A 23950-nucleotide genomic window follows, 5' to 3' on the forward strand; every position below is an offset into this window, starting at 1 on the left:
CCCAGCATTGATGTCTGAAGCACCCTAGGAGCATAATGATAAATACATCGTATATAATCACCAAAATCCTTACTTGCTGCAAACAGGTATTTTATATTAAAAAAACACCATTGCTATACACTAACTTATCCCAATCCAGAAAGAGATAATAAATACTAATGTTAGATAACAAATGCTCACAATTACAATTAGTGCAAGAGAAAAAAGTGGTTTTTCAATAGTGTTAACACTTTTTTTGTGTGTGATACCAGAATAGTTTATGATTAGGATATTAAGGGGATAATCAAGAGCCTGAGAGGCTTTTGGGAGGGGAAAAAAACTGTTCCTGAACCGAGAGATGTTGAACTTCAGACTTCTGTACCTACTTCCTAAAGATAGCAGCAAGAAGAGGTTGTGACCAGGGTGATGGTCCTTTGTGCTGTTGGCTGCTTTCTTGAAGCAGCACCTCACATAGATGACTTCAATGAATGGGAGGTTGGAGCCTGTGATGTACTTGACCATGTTTTCAGCCTTCTGCATTCCTAATGACCAAACCAGGCCATGGTGCAGCCAGTCAGTATGCTTTCCAATAGTATACCCGGAGAAGTTTGAAAAAGTATGTAAAATCTCTTCAGACTTCTTAGCATGTATAGACATTGGTGTACCTTATTCACAATTACCTCAGTGTTGGCTCTAGGAGAGGTCATCTGAAATATCCACTCCCAGGAACTTAAGGTACTAACCCTCTTCACTTATGATCCATCAATGTCTCATGAGGTCCTTCAGCCTCTTGGAGCATCACAAGGATTAGTACCTTGACCTCAGCATGTTTGGCTAGAGAATGGGAGTAGGTTCATCTTGCATTTTAATCTCACGTCATTTGGACAGCATTATTTTGGCTGTAAATGTCCATCACTCACTAGCAGCACATCATTTGTCATTGGATTGTCAGTGGCACACCTGCAAGTGACATTTGGAGGATGCTAGTTATTTGAGTATGGCTATAGACATTGGCTGGCATGACTGCTGGAATCAATGTTTTGGATAGGGCAACAGGTGGATCTTCACCCTTGGAGACTGTAAATGGGGATGTGGTATTGGGAGAGAGATAAAATAGTCTGACCTAAGGACAAGGAGGTTGTTTATCATGGGTTTTGTTCGTCTCCAAACCAGAAGAAATCTTAGGATTTGTGGAAAGGAAACCTGCAGGTTTCAATGAATGTAACAACATTATCTTCACAAGATAGCAGATTGAATAAAACTGCATCTTGGAAAGCAGCCATGCTGATACTGGCAAGAGAACTTTCACCCTGATGCCTTATGGCCCATCATGGTAATTTGGCAGTACACCATGTTAATATGAAGAAATATGTTGGTTATTAATGTTGCTATGATGGGAATTAACATATTGATTATTTATTTAATGTATTAAACAATCTGATTCCAGAGCCACTGGTCCTCCGTACTTTCAGTCATGGCCAATCCAATCCAACATATCATGTGCAGAATGGTGTCCACCAGCTGGTCCTGAGAAAGAAACCACCTGGAAAATTGCTGCATTCAGCACACGCGGTAGAAAGAGAATACAGGTGTGTTGTGAGTAAAATTGCAGGAGGGTGTCTCTTTGCTCTTCATTCACTTGCCACCTCAGCTCGCTTGCTCTCTACTATTAGAATTGCATCATCCTTGTGCCATCCACTTTATTAAGAAAGAACCTTTCAGTGCATGGTCTTAATGCTTACTGAATGATTATTGTGTATTACTGAGCCTCACAAAGATCACAGTGTAGTCGTGCTGTGTCACCGCGAGAGAAAGAAGGAGTCTGACTCGAATGGTGTCCAGTTGGAAAACTGTTTATTTGTTCACACACGCACACATTTTTAAACATTCCTCCTAGGAACCCCCGCGTGCTGTGGGGCAGAAATGACAGCACCTTCTGGCCCACAGTTCACCCCGCACTCACAGCCCTCCAATCAGCGGTTCACCCGCAACTTTCTGAGCCGGTTCAAACTGCACTTGGGTGAGCCGCCACATGACCCCCACCCCCCAGAACCGGCGATTGGAGGCGAAACAATGTGCCTGCTCTGGTTGGTTGAGGTCCAGGTGTGCTGTTTGAGGTGGTCGATGGTGAATGTCTCTTCGTGGCTACTGATGTCCAGGATGCAAGTCGTGCAACTGTGGCATACCACCTTGAACGGTCCCTCGTAGGGATGCTGTAGGGGCAGTCTGTACGCATCTCTCTGGACAAAGATGTACTCACAGCACTGTAAGTCCTTAGACACAAAGAGTGCCGTAGTGCCATGGTGGGACATTGGAATCGGGGCCAGTTTACTAAGCCGCTCATGCAGTTTGTTGAGGACCTCCGATAGCGCATCTTCCTGCCCTTGAGCTCTGGGCACAAACTCTCCAGGCACCATGAGTGGGGCGCTGCATACCAGCTCTGCCAATGAAGACTTCGTCCTCTTTGGAGGCCGTTCATATGCCAAGCAGCACCCAAGGTAGTTCGTCTACCCAGTCTGGTTGCGGAGTGGTGCCATCAGGGCGGCCCTTAAGTGCCTGTGGAAGTGTTCGACCAGGCCATTCGACTGCGGGTGGTAGACTGTTGTGTGGTGGAGCTGTGTTCCCAGCAGGTGCAACAGTGCAGTCCACAGTGCGGATGTGAATTGCGGACCCCTGTCCGAGGTGATGTAGGCCGAAAGGCTGAAACGCACCACTCAGGTGGAAACGAGGGCCCTGGCACATAACTCTATGGAGGCATCTGCTTGGGAAATTGCCTCTGGTAATCTCATGAACCTGTCCACCATGGTGAACAGGTACTTCGATCCCCTTGACACTGGTAGGGGGTCAACAATGTCTACATGCCCATGCTCGAACCTCCGCTGTGATGGGTTGAAGGGTTTCACATGCTGTTGTACCTTGGCATTTTGGCAGTCTGTGTATGTTTTGGCCCAGTGCCTGACATGCTTTCAGAGGCCATGCCACGTGAACTTATCAGAATAAGCGGAATGGTCACCCGGATGGAGGGGTGGCCTCAACTGTGCAGGGTGTCAAAAATGCAGCCCCTCCAAATGGCCGGGATGATGGACTAAGGCTGACCTGTGGATACATCGCAAAGGAGCATTGGACCTCCTGCTTTGATGGCAATGTCCTCCATGCGAAGTCCTGTGTGGTGAGATCTCAGTGTTCTGGTGCTGAGCTTCAGCTAGTGCCATGTAGTCCACCCCCAGAGATAGGGAATGCATCACTTGCATGAAGGCGCGTGACAGTGCGTCGGCAAATGCGTTGCTCTTCCTGGAGATATGTCTTATCACGGTGGTAAACTCCGGGACATATAGGAAAGATGACATTGTTCGTGGGCCAACCATGGGTGCAACGCTTTGGTGAAGGTTAGGGGCTTGTGGTCATTGAAGACAGTGAACTCTCTTGCTTTGAGGAAATACCAAAAGTGCTGGACAGCCAGGTACAGGGCTAACTGCTTCCTGTTGAAGGTGCTTTATTTGTCGTCCATGGGCCAAAGGTGCTGGCTGAAGGACGCCAGGAGCTTCCATTGATGAGCTGTTCCAGGATGCCACCCACCACCAAGACAGAGGCGTCCACCGTGAGGGTGGTCGGTACACCTACTTGGGGGTGGACCAGGAGCGTGGCATTCGCCAGGGTGTCCTTGGTATTCTCAAATGCCATTGCCATCTCTTGTATCCACATGATCTTCTTGGTCTTGCCAGACGTGAGACCAAACGGGTTGCATGATGCAGGCTACCGAAGGTAAAAAGTGGCAGTAAAAGTTCGCCATCCCCACAAACTCTTGTAGACCCTTAACTTTGTCGGGTCTGTCAAATTGGCAGATGGCTTTCACCTTTGCCAGCAATGGGACGACACCGTGGTGGTTGATGTGGTGTGCTAAGAAGTCTATGTGGACGACCCGAATTGGCACTTGGTGGGGTTTATTGCGAGGCCGAAATCGTACAGGCAGAGCAGACGCAGGTGTTGTAGGTGTTCCTTGCGGGAGCGGCTGGCGATGAATATGTTGTCCAAGTAACTGAATAACTCACCCCACCACGTCCATCAACTATTGGAATGTTTGTGCTGGGTTTTTTGGACCAAACGGCGTTCTGAGAAACTCGAAGAGTCTGAACAGCGTGATCAGAGCTGTCTTTGGTACGTCATCCGGGTGCACCAAGATTTGGTGGTACCTGCGTACGAGGTCTATCTTTGAGAAAATGCAAGTGCCATGCTGGTTGGCAGTGAAATCCAGTACATGGGGTACAGGGTAGCAGTCCACAGTGGTGACGTCATTCAGCCTTCTGTAATAACTACACGGTCTCCATCCTCCTGCTGACTTAGGCACCTTGTGAAGCGGGGAGGCCCAATGGGCTGTCAGACCTGCGCACAATTCCCATCTGCTCCATCTTCCAAAACTCCTCTTTTGCACGGTGGAGCTTGTCAGGTGGCAGTCTGTGGGCCTGGACATGGAGTGATTGTCCCTGCATAAGGATGTGATGTGACACGCCATCCTTGGGTTTTACCAAAGAGAACTGTGGCGTTATGATGTCTGTAAGCTCTGCGAGAACTCTTGCAAATTTGTTCCCCAAATTTGTTACGGAGTCCAGGTGCAGTGTGGGCAGGTTGGCCTCCGCCAGGAAGAATGTCTGGAAGTCCTGGTATCTACTAACCGTCCCCCTTCAAGTCAGCCAGCAGTGAGTGGGCTCTGAGGAAATCTGCTCCAAGCAATGGTTGGGATACCGCAGCCAATGTGAATGTCCAAGTGAACTTGTTGGCTCCAAACCACAGGGGTATGGTTCAAGTACCGTACGTGCAGATGGCACTGTTGTCAGTACTTGCCCTGCCTTTCTCTTTCACAAAACATGACCTGAAGGAGAGAGGACACTGATTTTTGGCTCCGGTGTCCACCAGGAACTTGCGCCCGGAGTGCTTGTCCCAGACATAGAGTAGGCTGTTACGGTGACCGGCTTTGGCGTTTCCCAGAAGCACAGATGGAGGTCGGCAACAGCACGCTCCGGAACCCCACCGTTGGTGGTAAACACCAAGAATCTGCTCTGGTGTCATCCCTATTTGAGGGTGTGTTTCGCCTCGCTGCTGGGGTGTGTGGAGCCTGGGCCTTTGGGTTGCTTCTCATATGTAGCTGCATCTCCTGTCTGGGTGGGTGGCCACTCTGCAGCGGTTGTTGAAATCCTCGTCAGCTAGCATGAAGCGGATGTCTTTGGGCATTTGCTGTAGAAAACTTTGTTCAAAGAGTAGGCAGGGCTTATGGCCATCTGTCAGCACCAACATGTCACTCATTAAAGCTGATGGTGCTCGCTCATCTTGGCCTTCAATGTGCAGGAACTGCACGGCTCATTCGTGGCAGGAGAGACCAAATGTCTTGCAGAAGAGGGCTTTAAGTGCTTCGTACTCATCATTAGCTGATGCAGGAAATTGATCGCATGACCTGCCGTCTCCTGGTCGAGGACACTCACCACATAATCGTACTGGGTGGCATCTGCAACTATCTACCTGATTTGGAACTATGCCTCAGCTTGTTTAAACCTGCTCACTGGCTGAGTCGTCCAGAAGGAAGGCAGTTTGAGGGAGACTGCATTTTGCAAAGCCGCGTTGTCCATGCTGTGTCCAAAATCCGTTGGGTCCGTCAGGGTCACCAATGTAGTCATGTCGCAGCAAGAGAAAGGAGGAGTCTGACTCGAGTGCCATCCATTTGGAGAACTGTTTACTTGTTCACACATGCACACATTTTAAACATTTCTCCTAGCAATCCCTGAGCGCCATAGGGCAGAAATGATGTCACCTTCCGGCCCACAGTCAGAGCCTTCCTGTTTGCTGACATCAGTAATTCACCTTCAACTTTCTGAGTCAGTTCGAACTGCACTTCAACGAGCCACCACAACGGGTTCTTTTCCATCTGTGCCAATTTTGTTCACTTTTATAAAGTTGGCATTGCAACTGTTATTGGCCTCGTTGACCCTTATTTCCAACTCCCAGGTACTAATATAAGTCACAGTTGGTTGTAGCTGTGAGGCCTCCTACTGCCAAACATCATAATGATTATGCAAGTCTTTAACTATCTTAATCAGGATTGGAGCAGTAATACTGTACAAAGTAACATGGGGGGAGAATTTCTAGAAGGATGTTTCCAGTCCTATGAGGAAGGAGGTGCGCAAGAAAAGCACATGGGATCCTGGACTTCTTAAACAGAGGCTAAAAGTTAAAATATGGCAGAATTTCCCCCAGTTTGGGTATTGCCTAACAGGAAGAATGTAAATCCCTTTGAGAGATTACAGAAAAGCTGATGCCCTGTATTTTATGTAGCTTGGAAAGCTGGGAATGTTTTCAATGGGACAAAGTTTAAGGGATCATTTGGCAGAATTGTTCAGAACCATTAAGGATTTAGTCAAAATGGATAGAGAGAACATGTTATCATTAACAAATGAACCAAGTTGAAATGAGGAAAACCTTTTTAACGTTGCTGGAAATTGTGATCTGGAACTCATTGCCTAGAATGGTGGTAACAAATTCAATCAATACTTTTCAAGGAGAATTGGACAGATACTTGATAGAGAAAATTATTTGCAGCATTACATAGAAAGAATTGGGAAATGGAACTGACTGGATTGCTCCCTCTGAGGACTCATACCATGCTATCAAGACTGAAGCTTTCAACATGTTGGACATTAGGCATGCACTTTTAGGAGGAGGAAGAGATAAAATATGAATTTGCAGAGGATAGGTACATTTAATTGCTGTTGAATAAAAAGGTGGTTTCATTTTCATTTCTCTGTCCTTTCAGGGTGATGAAGGCTCTTGGAGCTGTGGGAGTTCCTGTGCCTAGGATCATTGCCCTTTGTGAAGATCCCAGGTAGAAAGGTTAAGATGTAACATATGCAATGCATAAATGTGTGTATCAGTATTATTATAATTCCCAATAGGAATAACACATTTGGGGTGGGAAAAATAAATAGCTATGGAAGCTGAGATCAGGGTCAAGATATTGTCGTTGATCCACTAGTAAGAAAGCTTACCACCTTACCGTGCAGAAATTGGATATTTAAAACTGCGATTTGATCTTGCATAGCAACATTTAACCAACCCATTGAAGAAAGTGCAAAGATGCTTCACTGAAATCAGTAGACAAAACATTCCAAGTACTTGTGAATACTAAAGCAAGATTTAGTATTAATTCTTTAGTTTCACCAACATGCTAAAAACATAACTGGTGCAGCAGATTGGAAAAAAAAAGAGACCATGATGTGGTTAAGATACAGTAAAGGGAGGTTTATCCTAAATGAACATTGTACAGAGGAGAGAAACTAAAATCTAAATGAATGCTCCCATGTGTTCTCTGGAGAAATCCATTATTGCAGTGGGTGCATGACCAAATTGATCTGAGATAACCAAATTAGAGCTGCTGAATACATATCTGGGCTGCTTTTTTTCTGGACATGCAACATTCCAAAAGTATGTGGAATGTGTACAATACGATAGTTGTATGGCCACTGGATCATGTCTGGGTGTGTAATTTTGAAAGAGCATTTTATTCTTTCTCATGGTGGTTCTAGAAACTGGAAATAATAGCACGCCACTGCTTAGTAATTTGGATGTTTTGAGAATATAGTTTTTTAATCTAAAGAGGCCATTGTGCAGGAATGTCTTTCATTTTCAGTACACACAAGGTTGGCATAGCTTGAACTCTAACCCTGACGTGAAAGGAAATGCATTTTTTTCTGTAACGGAAGTGCTGCTATTTCTACATCGTAGCAATACTCTACATTTGTTCAAAATTGCAAAAGGAATGAGAAAAATTGAAGAACAATGAGGAAACAGATCAAATTGAGGGTTCCCAGAATAATGAGGGAATTTCAGAAGCTTGTACAGAAATAAACTAATGCAGATAATGTTGATTTGCAGATTTTTGTGAGAATAATTTTGGCATGATCTTTAATCATAAGATGAACCCAATTTAGATTCTACTCCAATTCAGATTGTAAATTCTCAAAATTTTAGTTATTATTTATTCAAAAGTCATTTTATTCTGGAATCTATATGTTACCCTGTCACCTAGTTATTTCTTACAATACATGTACACTTGAGTATCAAATGCATAAAGGTGTTTTTCTCCTTTTTTGCCCAGTGTTCTTGGGACTTCCTTTTATCTAATGGAGTACTGCCCAGGAAGGATATTTAAGGACCCAACATTGCCAGGATTAACTGCTAGCCAGCGGGAAGACATCTACGTTGAAATGAACCATATTCTGTGCCAGATTCACAAGGTTGATATCAAGACTGCTGGATTGGAGGACTATGGAAAATGTGGTATGGGATAACTTCTGATTAATTACTGCTTTTTGTATATTTGTTCCGTCTATTTTTATACAGGATGAAATTTGACCTTGATTATATTTAACATTATCTCATTGCTAGGTTTTTTTATGAATGTTGAATTATTCAGGATGTCTAGAATGCAAGTCAAAAGATTTTTCAAGCTGAAGAATCACACGTATGAACCTACATGTATTTCTTCTGTGACTGCAGTTTGTCGCAACATCAATGTATAGTAACTATGTAATAACCCTTCTTTATGATTTTGAAGGATTTCTTTTATCGAGGGTACATTAGATGGAACATCAGACAGGCTGATAATTATTTTATTATAGCCAAAGTTAATAGGACAACTCGAAATAATTTAAGTGAAGTATAGCATGGACAATAAGTTAAATCTGGGTCTTTTGAATTTAATTGGCTCAATATAAAAGTAAGCTGGTGTGGAAAATCTGTATATAAACAAAGTAAAATTCTTAGGAAGAAAAAATTAGTCTCCATGGAAATCAATAATACTATCATTTAATCTATTTATTCCAAGTTTGATACCTCCTATCACTTCTTATGTCTCATCCACCTGCAATGAGCTTGTCAACTTCATCCACTTTCTGGCCAACTTCCACCCTGATCTCAAACTCATCTGGTCCATCTCCAACAACACTCTCCCCTTCCTGGATCTCTCTGTCTCCATCTCAGGAGATTGGTGGGGAGGGATGAATGCATGATATATATTACAAGCCCACTTGACACCCACAACTAACTTGACTACACATCCTCACACCCTGTCCCTGCAAGGATTCTATCCCCTTCTCTCAATTTCTCCGTTGCATCTGTTCCCAAGATGAAGTCTTCCATTTCAGATCTTCTGAAATGTCTGCCTTCTTCCACAAATGTGGCTTCCCCTCCACCACAAGCCCTCACCCGCATCTCCTCCATTTCCCACTCATCTGCCCTGGCGCCCCTGCCCCAGACACAACAAGCATAAAATCTCCCTTATCCTCACCTACCACCCCACCAGCCTCCACATCCAACACATTATATGCCGGAATTTCCGGCACTAGCAATAGGATCCCACTACCAGACACACAGACACATCTTCCTCTCTCCTCCCCTCTCTGCCTTCCGTACAGACCATTCCTTCTGTGACTCCCTCATGCATTCATCCCTCCCCACCAATCTCCCCCCACTCCCCAGCACCTTCCCCTGTGGTCGCAGGAGGTGCAACACTTGCACCCACACTTCCCCCTTCACCATGGTCCGGGGCCCCAAACAGGCCTTTCAAGTGAGGCAACACTTCACATGTGTATCCACAGGACTGATTTACTGGATCTGGTGCTCCCTTTGTGGCCTTCACTACATCAGAGAGACTGGGCAGAGATTGGGAGAAGGCTTTACTGAGCACCTTGGCTCCAGTGTCAGAGACCTCCCAGTAGCCAACCATCAAGGAGAGGAGGAATGGTTAGATGAAGGGAAAGCTAAGTGAAGGAGGAGAACTGGAAAGGGAGGGAGAGGAAAGAGGAGAGCAAGTTAGCAGTAACAGGAAAAGTCTATGTGTGTCTATGTTAATGGCATCTATGTTAATGCCATCTAGTTGGAGAGTCCCTCCCTTCTCCACCTATCATCTCCTGCCTTTGCGAGCACACCTCCTCCCCCCACTCTTTTTTTCGGATGCCTGCCAACATTTTTTCTTACCTTGATTAAGGGCTCAAGCCCGAAATGTCATTTATGTATTTTTACTTTTCTGTACAAAAGGACATTGTTTGACCTGTTGAGTTTCTCCAGCATTTCGTGTTTTTACTTCAACCACAGTGTCTACAGATTTTCGTGTTTTACTTGTCACTTCTTTTTGTTGTCCTAGTATTGCTTTAAGTATATTTTATTCTTAGGGAATTACATGGAGCGCCAGGTTCGGACATGGACAAAGCAGTATCGAGCAAGTGAGACTTGTGTTATTCCAGCAATGGAACGACTTATAGAGTGGCTTCCACAACGCCTCCCAAAGCAAGAAAAGATCACAGTGGTCCATGGAGACTTCAGGTGTGGATTATATCTGTCCAAGTTCATGATAATAGTTTCATCAGAGAAGAATTTTTCCACAAGCTACAGAGTTAACAGTTGAGTGTGCTTTTTAGGACTAAAGTTTAAATTTTGTGTGCCTTGGAAGATTTGACTTCAATGATGGGACGCAACACTTATTCAGACTTGTTACCAGGCCATCGCTGTTTTTAAAATAATACCTTAAAAATCTGTTATCCATTGAGTGTAACTTTAAACTAGAATATTAATTATAAATACTTGATTTTATTTCTTGTTATTTTCTTTGTTTCTCTATTACTCACTTCCTATTCTTCATGTGTTCATTTTCTTAAACCTTCTTCCTGTTACCCTTCCATCCTTATCAAACACCTCATCCCCCCTGGTTTCTTTCTGTCCTTGCCTCTGATTTAGACTGGACAATCTTATTTTCCACCCTGAAAAACCTGAGGTGCTGGCAGTGTTGGATTGGGAGCTGTCTACTCTGGGTGATCCTATTTGTGATGTGGCTTATAACTGTGTTGCACACCATCTCCCAGAGGACTTCCCACTTTTGAAAGGTAATATGAGTTAATGTGTCTTCCTTTACTTCTAAATGAAAGAAAGAACATATTTATATTGTAGTAAGTTATGTGTTTAATCGGGAAACTCGCTGTCAATTTGTAACAGCAAGTTTCCTCAGTTGACAGTAAGATAAATGTCCAATTAGCCTGTTTTTGGCAGCATTGAGGATAAATGGTGGCCAAATCACTACATAAATTAATTTGCCATTCAAGCAACATCATTGAAATTTCTGCCTTCATCTGACTGGTCAGTGGCTCAACTGTGGCCTTGATTTAACACCTCAAATGTACAGCAGTTCCAAAGGCACAATATGTTTTTTGGATTGGACTTCAGTGTATGAAGTTGATAGACTTAAGTCTCTGAAGTGAAACTTGTATCAGAGTTTGTTTGCTTTGGGCCAAATAGTGATATCACTGAATCAGTTTGGAACACTATGGTTTATAGACTGTAGAACACTACAGCACAGTACAGGCCCTTTGGCCCTCGATGTTGTGCCGACCCATATATCCCTAAAAAAAAGTACTAAACCCAGCCTTCCCCGTAATCCTCCATTTTTCCTCCATCCACCTGCCTGTCCAAGAGTCTCTCAAATGCCCTAATATTTCAGCCTCCACCACCATCCCAGGCAAGGCACTCCACGCACCCACAACTCCCCGTACAAATAACCTCCCCCAAACTTGCCTCCCCTAACCTTGTGCATAAGTCCTCTGGTGTTTGCCATTCCTGCCCTGGGAAACAGACACAAGCCGTCCACTTCTTCTATTCCTCTCACAACCTTGTAGATCTCTATTAAGTCTCCTCTCTTCCTTCTATGCTCCAAAGAGAAAAGTCCCAACCCTGCCTCATAAAACCTGTTCTCCAATCCAGGCAACACCCTGGTAAATATAACCATATATATATATATATATATATATATACATATATATCTATATATAGATATGTCCTCTGCACCCCTTCCAAGGCCTCCACACCCCACCCACAATGGGGTAACCAGAACCAAACACTCCAAGTGCAGTCTCACCAGATATTTGTAGAGTTGCAACATGATCTCTCTACTCCTGAACTCAATCCCCCTATCACTGAAGCCCAGCACTCCACAGACTCTCCCAAACATCTGATCGACTCGATGGATAAGTCGATGAGTCTCTCATGGGGGACCCTGTCAAATGCCTTGCCAAAATCCATGTAGACCACATCCACCACCCCAACCCCATCAATTTCCTTTGCCACCTCCCCAAAAAACTCAACTAGGCTCGTTAGGCACAACCTTCCCCTCACAAAACCTTGCTGACTATCCCTGACTAGGCCATACTTCTCCAAATGCTCACAGATCCCATCCCTAAAAATCCTCTTCATTAGTTTGCCACAGACATTAGACTCACTGGTCTATAATTCCCAGGATTCTCCCCATTACCTTTTTAAACAAGAGGACCACATTTGCCATTCTCCAATCCTCCGGTACATCCCCTGCAGCTAAAGAGGATTCAAATATTGTCACTACTGCCCCAGCTATCTCTTCTCTCACTTCCAAGAGCAACCTAGGGTATATTACATTCAGCCCTGGGGACTTATCAATCTTGATCCAACATGAAATTTTACTTATTGATGGTGGTAAGAAAGGATTTCTATCTGATATGTATGCATTATTGCAGAATAAGATGTCTAAACCAGATGTTGATAGAACTAGAGTGAAGTAGGAGAAAGATTTGAAAATGTCTATTTCTCAAGATATGCGAGAATAGTATGACCAAAACTGTAAATGTAAGGTATAGATTGGTTCATTATAATTTTATTCATCAATTATATTTGACTCCAGAGAAATTGAAGAAATATAAATAAGTTTCCTCTGATTTATGTTTTAGATGTCATAAGGAAGTTGGTACCTTTTTACATTCGGTTTGGTTATGTGAGACGGTTAAACCTTTTTGGAATAAAATTAAGGAGTTTTTGAAAGTAATGTTTAAATTTAAAATTTCACTGGACCCGAAGATATTTTTATTGGGTTACATTAAAACACTGAGTTTGGAATTAAAATTAGATAAATTTCAAATTTTTTTTTTAAGACTATCTTTAGCAGTGGCTAGGAAATGTCTTGCAGTTGCATGGAAAAATGGGACTAAATTATTAAATGATGGCATGTAGAGATGAGATCATGTATTCCTTTGAAGAAAATAACATATAACTTACAAAATAATTACTCTTTTTTTATTAAAACCTGGAGTCCGTATATGGAACATAAGTGACTAAATTATTAATATTTTTTCCCTTATATTGATGGTATGAATCCATTCCATGGCAAATGATCGAATGGAATTATTATAGATTTCCTCCTCTTCTTTCTCTTTTCCTCTGGAGTAGTTTAGAGGGGGGTTAAATGGGCTGGGGGGGATAGAGGTGGGGGGGGGTTTTATGGGATAAAATATTATGTATTTGATTGTATTTTGATTGTATGATTTATTATTGTTTATAAATTACATTTTCAAAAAAAAATCCAACACTTCCTCTTCCTTAATCTTCACATTGTCCAGCACACAGGCCTGTTCTATTCCGAACTTGCTCTGATTTTGTATGTATTTGATATTGGTTCATGGGTTTTTTTTAAATTTAGTCCACTGAAATTTGAGTGGTGGTTGAGGAAGTTGATTTAATGCTGTGGTTCAACCCTAATTTAGTTTCTTTCCATGCTGTCATAGGAATGAATAACTACAATTTGAAGAAATTAGGAATCCCATCTGATTTGGAATACCTTTCTCTTTATTGTGACAATATGGGGATCAATCCCATTGAGAACTGGAACTTCTATATGGCTTTCTCCTTCTTCCGAGTAGCAGCCATACTCCAGGGTGTCTACAAGCGGTCACTTCAAGGTGAGAGTAGACCATGCCAAGAAGTGCTTTCTCATATGTCCAATAGACTTCTTCATGATCCAGCTCCAAAGAACTGGACTATGGACCATGTTCTTTCTGCACATTGAGTTTTGGAAGGGTATTTCTCTTTGTAAATGATTTGAGGCATCACTATTGGCATGCATCTTGTAACACTAGGCAGTTACCGATCAGTTGCCATTGGCTAGGATGTTTAATTTGGTGTCATTATTTAATGGGGGAGGAGAGCAATTTTTTATTACACCTGCTAGAAAATCCACACAATTACTGACCCATTCAGTCATGTTCCAATTAGACATTTCAGTGATTAAAATTAATTAATTTCCTGGAAGAAACAAATATGAAATTTGGTAACTCAGGAAAGAAGGTATGTGGAAAGATTTCTCTTCAACTATCCAAAGAAGAGGAGTCACGTGATGGAGTAGTGGCCGGTAGGAGAATACCAGCCCTCTCCAGAAAAGAAGAAAAAAAGTAAAGAAAAAGCAAAGTCACAGACACACAAACCACAACAAATAAAAAATAAAGGCATGGAGGAAATGGCACCAAAGAAAGAAAAGCCAAAAACAACGGGAAGAAAAGAAGAAGACGTCGGAAGAGAAAGGTGAAGGCCTTATCTGTACGAAGAAGCAGGGACCTGCCGTGGAGAGAGGAGCCCACTCCCTGAGGTCAGTGGAAGCCCCGCAGGGTCGCGACCCACCGAGCGCAAGACTACAAGGATGGCTCATGGAGCCAAATAGAGGTGCACAACCGTGCACGACAAAGACAACACCGACGGGAGGGGGGACCAGCTGAGGAGTGGAACTCCACAACTTGAACAACTGAGTAAGACCCGACAGCAGGGCTCCCAGCGGGAAGATACAGAAAATAACGGGAACGGGAGGGAGGAGAATGAAAAAAGGAAATCAGAGACGCAGCAGATGACCAGCCCACAGGAAGAGGACCAACATCAAGACACCATTAATTTTTAAAAAACCCAGCAAACTGAGATAAACAGCCCAACAAGAAAGTCAGAAGAGACACAGATACAAGGAAGAGAGGTACAGGACACAGGTCCTGGAATGGACTCAGGGGAAGAGGAGGGAGAACATCAAGTTCTGTACAGAGAAATAGAAGATAAAGGGAATGGACTGTACATAGATAGGAAATGTTTTGAAAAATATATGGAAGCAGTAAAAGAATGGCAGACACGAGAATTTAATGAAATAAAAAGAAGAATAAAAGGTACAAAAGAAAAAGTGAGTAGATTAGAGATGGTATTGACAGAAATAGGGGGAAAAGTAGACAAGGTGGAGGAACGAGAAACAGCCGTAGAAATGGAAGTGGACGACTTAAAAAGGAAATTGGAAGAATCTGATAAAAAAAAGTTAAAGAAACACAGGAGTTGTTAGCTCAGAAGATGGATATAATGGAAAACTGTAATAGGAGAAACAATATAAAGATAGTGGGCCTTAAGGAAGATGAAGAAGGCAAAGATATGAAAGAATTTATAAAAGAATGGATCCCCAGGGTAACCAGGAAAGATTGCCAGAATTACAGGAAGGAATAGAAATAGAAAGGGCACACAGAACATTAGCCCCTAAACCACAGCCACAACAAAAACCAAGATCCATTCTAGTAAAATTCCTGAGATATACGACAAGAGAAAATATATTGGAGAAGGCAATGAAAAAAATGAGAGAAGACAAAAAGCCACTGGAATACAAAGGTCAAAAAAAAATTTTCTACCCAGACATAAGTTTTGAGCTCCTGAAGAAGAGGAAGGAGTTTAACGCAGCAAAATCGATCCTATGGAAGAAAGGCGATAAATTTATGTTAAGATATCCAGCGGTGCTTAAAATAGTTATCCCGGGGCAGCAAAGCAGACTGTTCTCGGATCAGGAGAAAGCCTGCAAAACAGACAGAGAGATGAAGAGATGTAACAAGAACAAGAATTATGACAAACTTCATATAAAGAAGAAAAATAATGTATAAGAACTAAGAAGGGGAAGAAAGGAAGTAAGGGGGGAATTAAGAGGGTGAGCTTTGTTATACGTGAAGATAAAAAGTTTTCTGGAGGGGGTGGGTGGGAGAGAATAACAGTCACTGCAAAATCAGTTGACGCTTGCGAGCGGGTTCGCAATCCAAATGGAGAGGGGAGATGTGGTTGCCCGGCAAGGGACAAGGGGCAACTCAGAGAAGGGGGGGACATTTGGGGTTAAGGGAATTTTAGATGTGGGAATAGTGGAAATATTTTATGTTTTAGAAGTGTCTTACAGTGTGTTCAAAAATGAAATGGATAAGGAGGAAAGGTGGTGATGAGGAAGCGGAAAGGAAAGGTAAACAAAGTATGAAATGGCCATGTTGAACTATATGACTATAAATATAACGGAATACATAACCAAATCAAAAGGAAGAGGCTGTTAAATTTACTGAAGAAAGAAAAATTGATATAGCATTTGTGCAAGAAACACATCCAACTGAAGTGGAACGGAAGAAATTAAGGAGAGATTGGGTAGGGCACGTAACGGCAGCATCATATAATTCAAAAGCCAGAGGAGTAGCTATATTAATCAATAAAAATGTACCAATCAAAATAGAGCAGGGAGGTATGTAATGATAAAGTGTCAGATACATTCGGAATTTTGGAATTTGCTCAATGTATATGCACCTAATGAAGAGGATCAGAAATTTATGCAAGATATCTTTTTGAAGATTGCAGCTACACAGGGAAATATACTGCTAGGAGGGGACTCAAAGATGGATAAAACTGGAAAAAAGAATAGCAGAAAGAACAAAGTAACCAAATTTATGGTTAAATCGATGCAGGAAATGTAACTTTTGGATATATGGACACCCAAAGGAGAAGGAATATTCATATTATTCGGGTAGACATAAAACATACTCAAGGATAGACCTGTTCCTGTTGTCAGCCCACATCCAAGGGAGAGTTAGGAAAACGGAATATAAAGCTAGATTGTTATCGGATCACTCACCCTGTTATTGGCAATAGAGCTGGAGGACATCCCACCGAGAACGTATAGATGGAGATTAAACTCCATGCTACTTAAAATACAGGATTTTAGAGTATTCATTGAGTGACAAATTAAAATGTACTTTGAAATAAATACAGAATCAGTGAAAGGTAAGTTTATACTATGGGATGTAATGAAAGCGTTCATCAGAGGGCAGATAATAAGTTATGTAACTGAGATGAAGAAGGACTACAATCAGGAAATAGAACAGCTGGAAAGGGAAATAGCAAGTACAGAAAAAGAATTAGCAATAAGGGAAGATACAAAAAAAAGATAATTGGCGGACAAAAAAATAAAATATGAAACACTACAAACATATAAGGTGGAGAAGAACATAATGAAGACAAAACAGAGGTATTATGAACTAGGAGAAAAAAACGCACGAAATACTAGCTTATCTGCTTAAGACAGAACAAACTAAAAGGACGGTATTGGCATCAAGGAAAAAGGACAAACAAATTACATATAACCCAACGGAGATCAATGAAAGTTCAAGGAATTCTACGAGCAACTATATCAAACTGAAAACGAAGGCAAAAAAGACAAAATAGATGAATTTCTAGCTAAAATTGAACTACCAAAATTGCAAGAGGAACAAATTAATAAAACCATTTGAAATAGAGGAAATACAGGATAAATTAAAAAAAACTATCAAACAATAAAACGCTGGGAGAGAATGGACCCCCAATAGAATTCTATAAAACATTTAAAGACATTAATTTCTCCTCTCCTGGAAGTAATGAACCAGATTAAAGAAACACAAAACATGCCAGATTCATGCAAAACAGCAATAATTACAGTAATACCACAGACGGGGAAGGATCCACTGACACCAGCATCGTATAGACCAATATCTCTACTTAACACAGATTATAAGATAATAGCTAAACTATTAGCAAACAGATTGGCCGACTGTGTACCAAAAATAGTAAAACTAGATCAAACTGGATTTATTAAGAAAAGAAGAACAACGGACAATATCTGTAAGTTCCTTAACTTAATCCATGCAGTTCAAAGAAACAAGACGCTAACAGTGGCGGTTGCCTTAGACGCAGAGAAAGCCTTTGACAGAGTAGAATGGAATTATTTATTCAAAGTACTATATAAGAGACCATTGGCGAAGGTGACAGTAAATGGATATATATCAAACCAATTTAAATTAAGCAGATCAACTAGGCAGGGATGTCCACTATCTCCCTCACTGTTTACATTAGCTATAGAACCAGTGGCAGAACTGATAAGAACAGAAAATAAAATAAGAGTGATTAAAATAAAAGAGAATGAATATAAAATCAGTCTATTTGCAGATGACATCATAGTATACTTAACAGAACCAGAAATATCAACAAAAGAATTACATAAGAAATTGAAGGAATATGGAGAAGTATCGGGGTACAAGATCAACGCAAATCAAAGTGAAGCAATGCCAATGAATAATGCGGAGTTCACAAAGTTTAAGAAAGAATCACCATTTAGATGGCAAACACAAACAATTCGATACCTAGGTATACAACTAGATAATAATCTAGGCCATCTATACAAACTAAATTATCACCCATTAATGAAGAAATTACAAGACGATTTAGAACATTAGAAAGACTTAACACTAACACTGATAAGAAGGGTAAATTGTATTAAAATGAATATCTTCCCAAGGATACAATACCTATTTCAATCATTACCAATTCACCTAACAGAGAAATTCTTCAAGGAGCTAAAGAAAATAATAAGGAAATTCTTATGGAAAGGGGGGAAACCGAGGATAGCGCTAGATAAATTAACAGAATGGTACAAACAAAGGGGCTTACAGCTACCAAACTTTAAGAATTATTATAGAGCAGCACAATTAAGATACCTATCAGATTTTTATCAAACAAGGGAAAAACCAGATTGGACCAGATTAGAGCTAGATAAAATAGGGGAGAAGGTACCTGAACATATACTATATAAGTGGGATGAAAAGCTGGTGCAACATAGGAATTCACCAGTACTGCACCATCTGTTCAACATTTGGAAGAAGATTCACGTAGAAAGGAATAAAACAAATTATCAACTACCAAAATTAATATTGACGCAAAATCAACTAATCCCTTTCACAATAGGTAACCTTTCCTTTCGAGAATGGGAGAGAAAAGGGATCAAAAGAATAGAAAATTGTTTTTCGGGAAATAAATAATCTTTTGAACAAATGAAGGACAAATATGGTATAACTCACGGTACAATGTTTGCATACCTCCAACTGAAAACCTACTTGAAGGACAAATTGGGAAGCAGGCTGAAGTTACCAGAAGGAAGCAATTTTGAATATGTGATTACAGACACAATGATAATTAAAAGATTTATAACAAACATGTACATCAAACTGCAAGAGAAAGAGAATGAGGAAACAAGCTGTAAACCCAAACAAAAATGGAAACAAGATCTAAACATAAAGATAAAGAATGAAACATGGGAAAAGCTATGCTCCGGAACTATGAGAAATACAATAAACATGAGGTTACGCATGATACAATATAATTGGTTACACAGGCTATACACCACGCCCCAAAAGTTAAATAAATGGGACCCAACTGTATCAGACAGATGTTTTCACTGTAAGAAGGAAACGGGAACAACAGTACATGCAATTTGGGCATGTGAGAAAGTGGAAAAGTTTTGGGAAGATCTGAATCAGGTATTAAATAAAAGTACAAAAAGCAACATACCAAAAAATCCAGAGATCTTTCTTCTAAGTAATATAAGAAGTAAAGCACTTGAACTCGATTTGGATGGAGCACAAAAAAGATTTATTATGATAGCCTTAGCTGTAGTAAAAAAATGTATTAGTCAACCTGGAAATTAGAAGATAGCCTGAGAATACAGCAATGGTACATAGAAATGAATAAATGTATTCCATTGGAAAAAATAATGTATAATTTAAGAAATAACATGACAGTATTCGAACAAATTTGGGAACCGTACATGGAACACAATAGAGAAGTCCTACCGCGGACCTCCACCGCCTAAAATGACAGAAGGAGAAGTGAACTGACCAAGTATGTAAAAGTAGAAGACACAAATTTCTTGTTTATTTTCATTGTGTGATTTCATTGTTTAATGTTGAATATTGAGTGAGTGGGGAGGGGGTGGGTGAAGGAGGAAGGGAAAAAGGGGAGAAAATGACACTGTATATTCAAGAGGGAAATGTTTGTGTGTATTTTGGTCAGTATGGTTCATAGTGTGAAAAATAAAAAAAATGTTTAAAAAACCATCGAAAGAAGATCAAAAATGAAAATCAGGAAATATTGATTTTAAAGCATCTCACTTATTTTGCAACAACCCTTTTAAATGCAGGACTTTAATCTCTTCTAGGATCCTATCCATTTCCAAATAATCTGTTTGTCTTGATTATATTGATTATATTCACTATTGTCTTGTTCATTCATCACAGAATCATAGAATACTACTGCACCGAAATAAGCCCTTCGGCCCACCTAGCCTATGCTGAACTATTATTATGCCAAATCCCATCAACCTGCTTCTGGACCATAGCCCTCCATACCCCTCCTAAAAATGTTGAAATTGAACCCGTATCCATCACTTCCACCGACAGCTTGTTCAACATCGCCATATATGGAACATTTGCGACTAAATTATTATTTATTTCCCTTATATTGGTGGTATGAACCCAATCCATGGCAAATGATCAAATGGAATTGTTATAGATTTCCTCCTCTTTCTCTTTTCTTCTGGAGTAGTTTAGAGGGGGTTGGGTGGGCTGGGGGGTGGATAGAGGTGGGGGGGTTTTATGGGATAAAATATTATGTATTGGATTATATCCTCCTATTGAAGATTTTCCTCCTAATGTCACGCTTAAACATTTCACCCTTACTTAACACGTGCCCTCTAATTCTTGCCTCGCCCAACCTCAGTGGAAAAAGCCAGCTTGCATTTACCTGTCAAATCACCCTCATTCTACTATGTTCCAAGGAATTGTTCCAAGGAATAAACTCCTAACTCATTCAACCTTTTGTGATAACTTGGCTTCTCAGGACCTGACAACATCCTTGTAAATCTTCTCTGCATGCTTTCAATCTTACTGATAGCTTTGCTGTAGATAACTGATCAAAACTGAGCACGATACTCCAAATCTGACCTCACCATTATCTTGTACAACTTCAACATAACATCCCAACTCAATTCTTTTATTTTTGAAGGTCAGTGTGCCAAACGTTACCTTCTAACCCTATCTATCTGCAACACCACTTTCAAGGAATTGTGTATCTGTATATCCAGATCCACTGCACTAGTCATAGGCCTTCTGTCAGAGAGGCAGTCATCTTCTACCACTCTACCTTCTCTCTCAAAACCAATCTCTTATCCAATTTATTACCACATCCTGAATACCAAGTGACTAAATTGTTTTGACTAACCTTCCATGCAGTCATCATTTTAAATTATTCAATAACGTCTCTCTCACCCATTTATTCCTATAGCAAAGACATCTGCTGTCCTGAGTATGTTTGACTGTATGACAGCCAAGGGTTTGAAAATTGTATATTAATCTGTAAATGTAAACTATAATTAGTGGCAATACAGTAGTACCTCACCAGCCCTTGCATTTGCTGTTGTTATTCTCTTATCCTGCAAGGGCATCCTGGACTATGGCCTTCAAATTGAAATATTAATGATCCATTGCACAAGTTGCTGGATATACATAATCGAGCAGTCTCATTTTCTCATTACATTCTGTTTAGGACAGGCAAGTTCAAATAAAGCTGGAGACATTGGGAACCTTGCTGAGAAAATGGCTGACCTGGCATGGATGTTTGCTGTAAGAGAAGGATTCCGAATCTTCAATTCAATGCCTGTTGGAAATCCAATTCCTCCAGTGAGAAGGTACTCAACATGGAACAGACAGAGGACATCACCAACAAGTTTCTTGTCCCCCTCTTTGCTTGATGTTAACCACTGCAGACTTTTAGTATCAGTTCCTAAAGGACATTTAATCATCTCACCTGAGGGACTACCTATCCGAGTGCAGGAGTTGTACCACATGCTGACTGACTTCATGGATAAACATGTCTACCCCCAAGAGCAGGAACTTGTGAATCACCAGAGAACTGCAAGTCGATGGATCCCAAATCCTAGAGTAGAGGAATTGAAGGTGATTTTAATTGTGGTTAAGAGTTTGTCTACTGTTCCTGTATTTAATTGTACTATACAGAAATTGTGTTCCAGTATTTTATGCCAGACCAATGAGTCTATGTACTAAAATAATTGGTCCTGGAGATCCAAACTAATATTTACGGAAGAATGTGGGGATAATAATTCAGCTGTGCTTTTGGTAAAGTGTGGATTGAAGAGGAAGAGATTTAAAAATCCATTCCTTAATTTTAGAGGGAAGAAGCATTTTAAGATGCGCTTCATATCTGAAGCAATTTTGAGAAATAAATTCCCTTACCATTGTGTTGTGTTCTCAGCAAGTCAGTCTCTCATCAAACAGCCTCATGGATGGGATGGGGGGGGGGGGGGGGGGGGGGGGGGCGTGGCAAGATGCCGTAAAGGGAAGACGTGCAGTTCCACCTTTCCCCAGTTAGACTTATAAATACCCGATTTTAAAACATAAAAGTTGTTAAAAGTAGTATTTACAGACTTTGAAATAGTGGAGGATTGAAAGGTGAAAAAATCAAAAACTCAGTTATAGAAGAAATTACCCTATAAAAGAGTTGAAGAATTAAGGCCTACCTACCAAGTTGAAGCCATGGAGTTGTTGACTGGAGTTCCTAAGCCTCAAAGGATCCCTGCTCGGCTGAGTATTACACCGGCGCTGATCACGCATCCACAAGATGGCGCCAGTTCTGTGATGAGCTCGGTCGGCCCTGACTCGTGAGCCCGGGCGTGCAGGCGGATTGGCCGAGCGGGGACAGACGCGCGAGCCCGCAGTAATGCCTGGTGGTCTTGGGGCATGCAATGTAGCGTCGGAGGATGCACCTGCGTGGTCAGTGACTCTTCCGGGCATGTGCGGTGTGTTGCAAGTTTGAGATTTATTAGAGAAGATCTGGGCTGTGGGGGAACCCGAAAGACAGCAGGCTAACGAGGTCAGCGCGCTGTTGACGGGTATCCAGACCTGCAGCTGCACTGGAAGAGGAACCATTGTGTCAGAAGAGGAGGAGAGCCCAGCGCTATTGGAATCAACACAGGAAGAATATATGGTGACTGGGACCAGAGAAGGTAGGCCTCAAGGGGAAGTGATGGACCTGGACTGGATTCTGTGTTTACAATATTGGAAGGGATTGCTCATCAATGGAAAATATGTCAATGCAGATGTCTGCTCAGATAAATCAAGGATTTATGGAAGTGAAAACTAAAATGAACAATATGTGTGAAGAGATGACCTCTATGAAGAAAGATATGACTGTAGTTAAAAATGATGTTAGTAGATGTATAAAAACTGGACACTGTACAGGATCATTTTTTAAAAATTGAAGAAGCTTTTTTTGAATGTAAAAATCAAGTGGATTGTAATAGAGAAAAAGTGGAGGATTCTTTTGTGGAATGGGGGATTCAGAAGAAGGTTGACTCATTAGAGAATCAAGGTCGAAGAAAAAATGTAAAAATAGTAGGTCTCCCAGAAGATACTGAAGGTTCAGATCCGGTAAAGTTTTTTAAGAAATGGATTCCTGAGGTACTGGGCAAGGAATTTTTTCCAGATGGTCTGGAGTTGGATCGAGCGCATAGAGCATTGAGGAAAAAATCATTTCCAGGTCAACCACTGAGGACAGTTTTGATTTGTTCTTTGAAATATCAAGATAGAGAAATTATACTACGAGTTGAGGTGCAGAAGGCGCGGCAAAATCAGACTCCAATGATGGTTCAAAATAACAGAATGTTTTTCTTTGCTGATCTGAGTCAAGAAATTATTAGATAGCATTGTGGCGAGAGGGTTATAAATTTGCTTTTCATTACCCGGCTGTACTTAAAGTTTTTTATGGGAATTTTCAGTCTCAATTTTTTGAAAATGATCATGATGCATTAATTTTTGCTAATTCGTTACCAGATTTGTGAGTAAATGGTCGGTCACCATTATTGTCGCCTAAAAGGAGGGTAATTGGAAATGGGAATGGAAAGAATGGGAAACACGGAAAGAATGGGAAGGAGGTTGAATTG

The 23950-nt window shown here is 41.2% G+C and overlaps 1 protein-coding gene across 8 annotated transcripts in view; it reads left to right on the forward strand.

Moving 5' to 3' along the window:
• acad11 (acyl-CoA dehydrogenase family, member 11) overlaps window positions 1-23950 on the forward strand; it is a 63296-nt gene that overhangs the window by 15473 nt on the left and 23873 nt on the right. For all 8 annotated transcript variants that reach the window (XM_069932770.1, XM_069932772.1, XM_069932773.1 and 5 more), the window contains 7 exons: window positions 1427-1568; window positions 6779-6847; window positions 8120-8301; window positions 10194-10344; window positions 10756-10901; window positions 13599-13772; window positions 21538-21947. In XM_069932770.1, coding sequence (XP_069788871.1) covers window positions 1427-1568; window positions 6779-6847; window positions 8120-8301; window positions 10194-10344; window positions 10756-10901; window positions 13599-13772; window positions 21538-21947 — 1274 coding nt within the window. The remainder of the gene's footprint in view (window positions 1-1426; window positions 1569-6778; window positions 6848-8119; window positions 8302-10193; window positions 10345-10755; window positions 10902-13598; window positions 13773-21537; window positions 21948-23950) is intronic.

Source organism: Narcine bancroftii, chromosome 4 (assembly GCF_036971445.1).
Source record: "Narcine bancroftii isolate sNarBan1 chromosome 4, sNarBan1.hap1, whole genome shotgun sequence".
NCBI classification, from domain to species: domain Eukaryota; kingdom Metazoa; phylum Chordata; class Chondrichthyes; order Torpediniformes; family Narcinidae; genus Narcine; species Narcine bancroftii.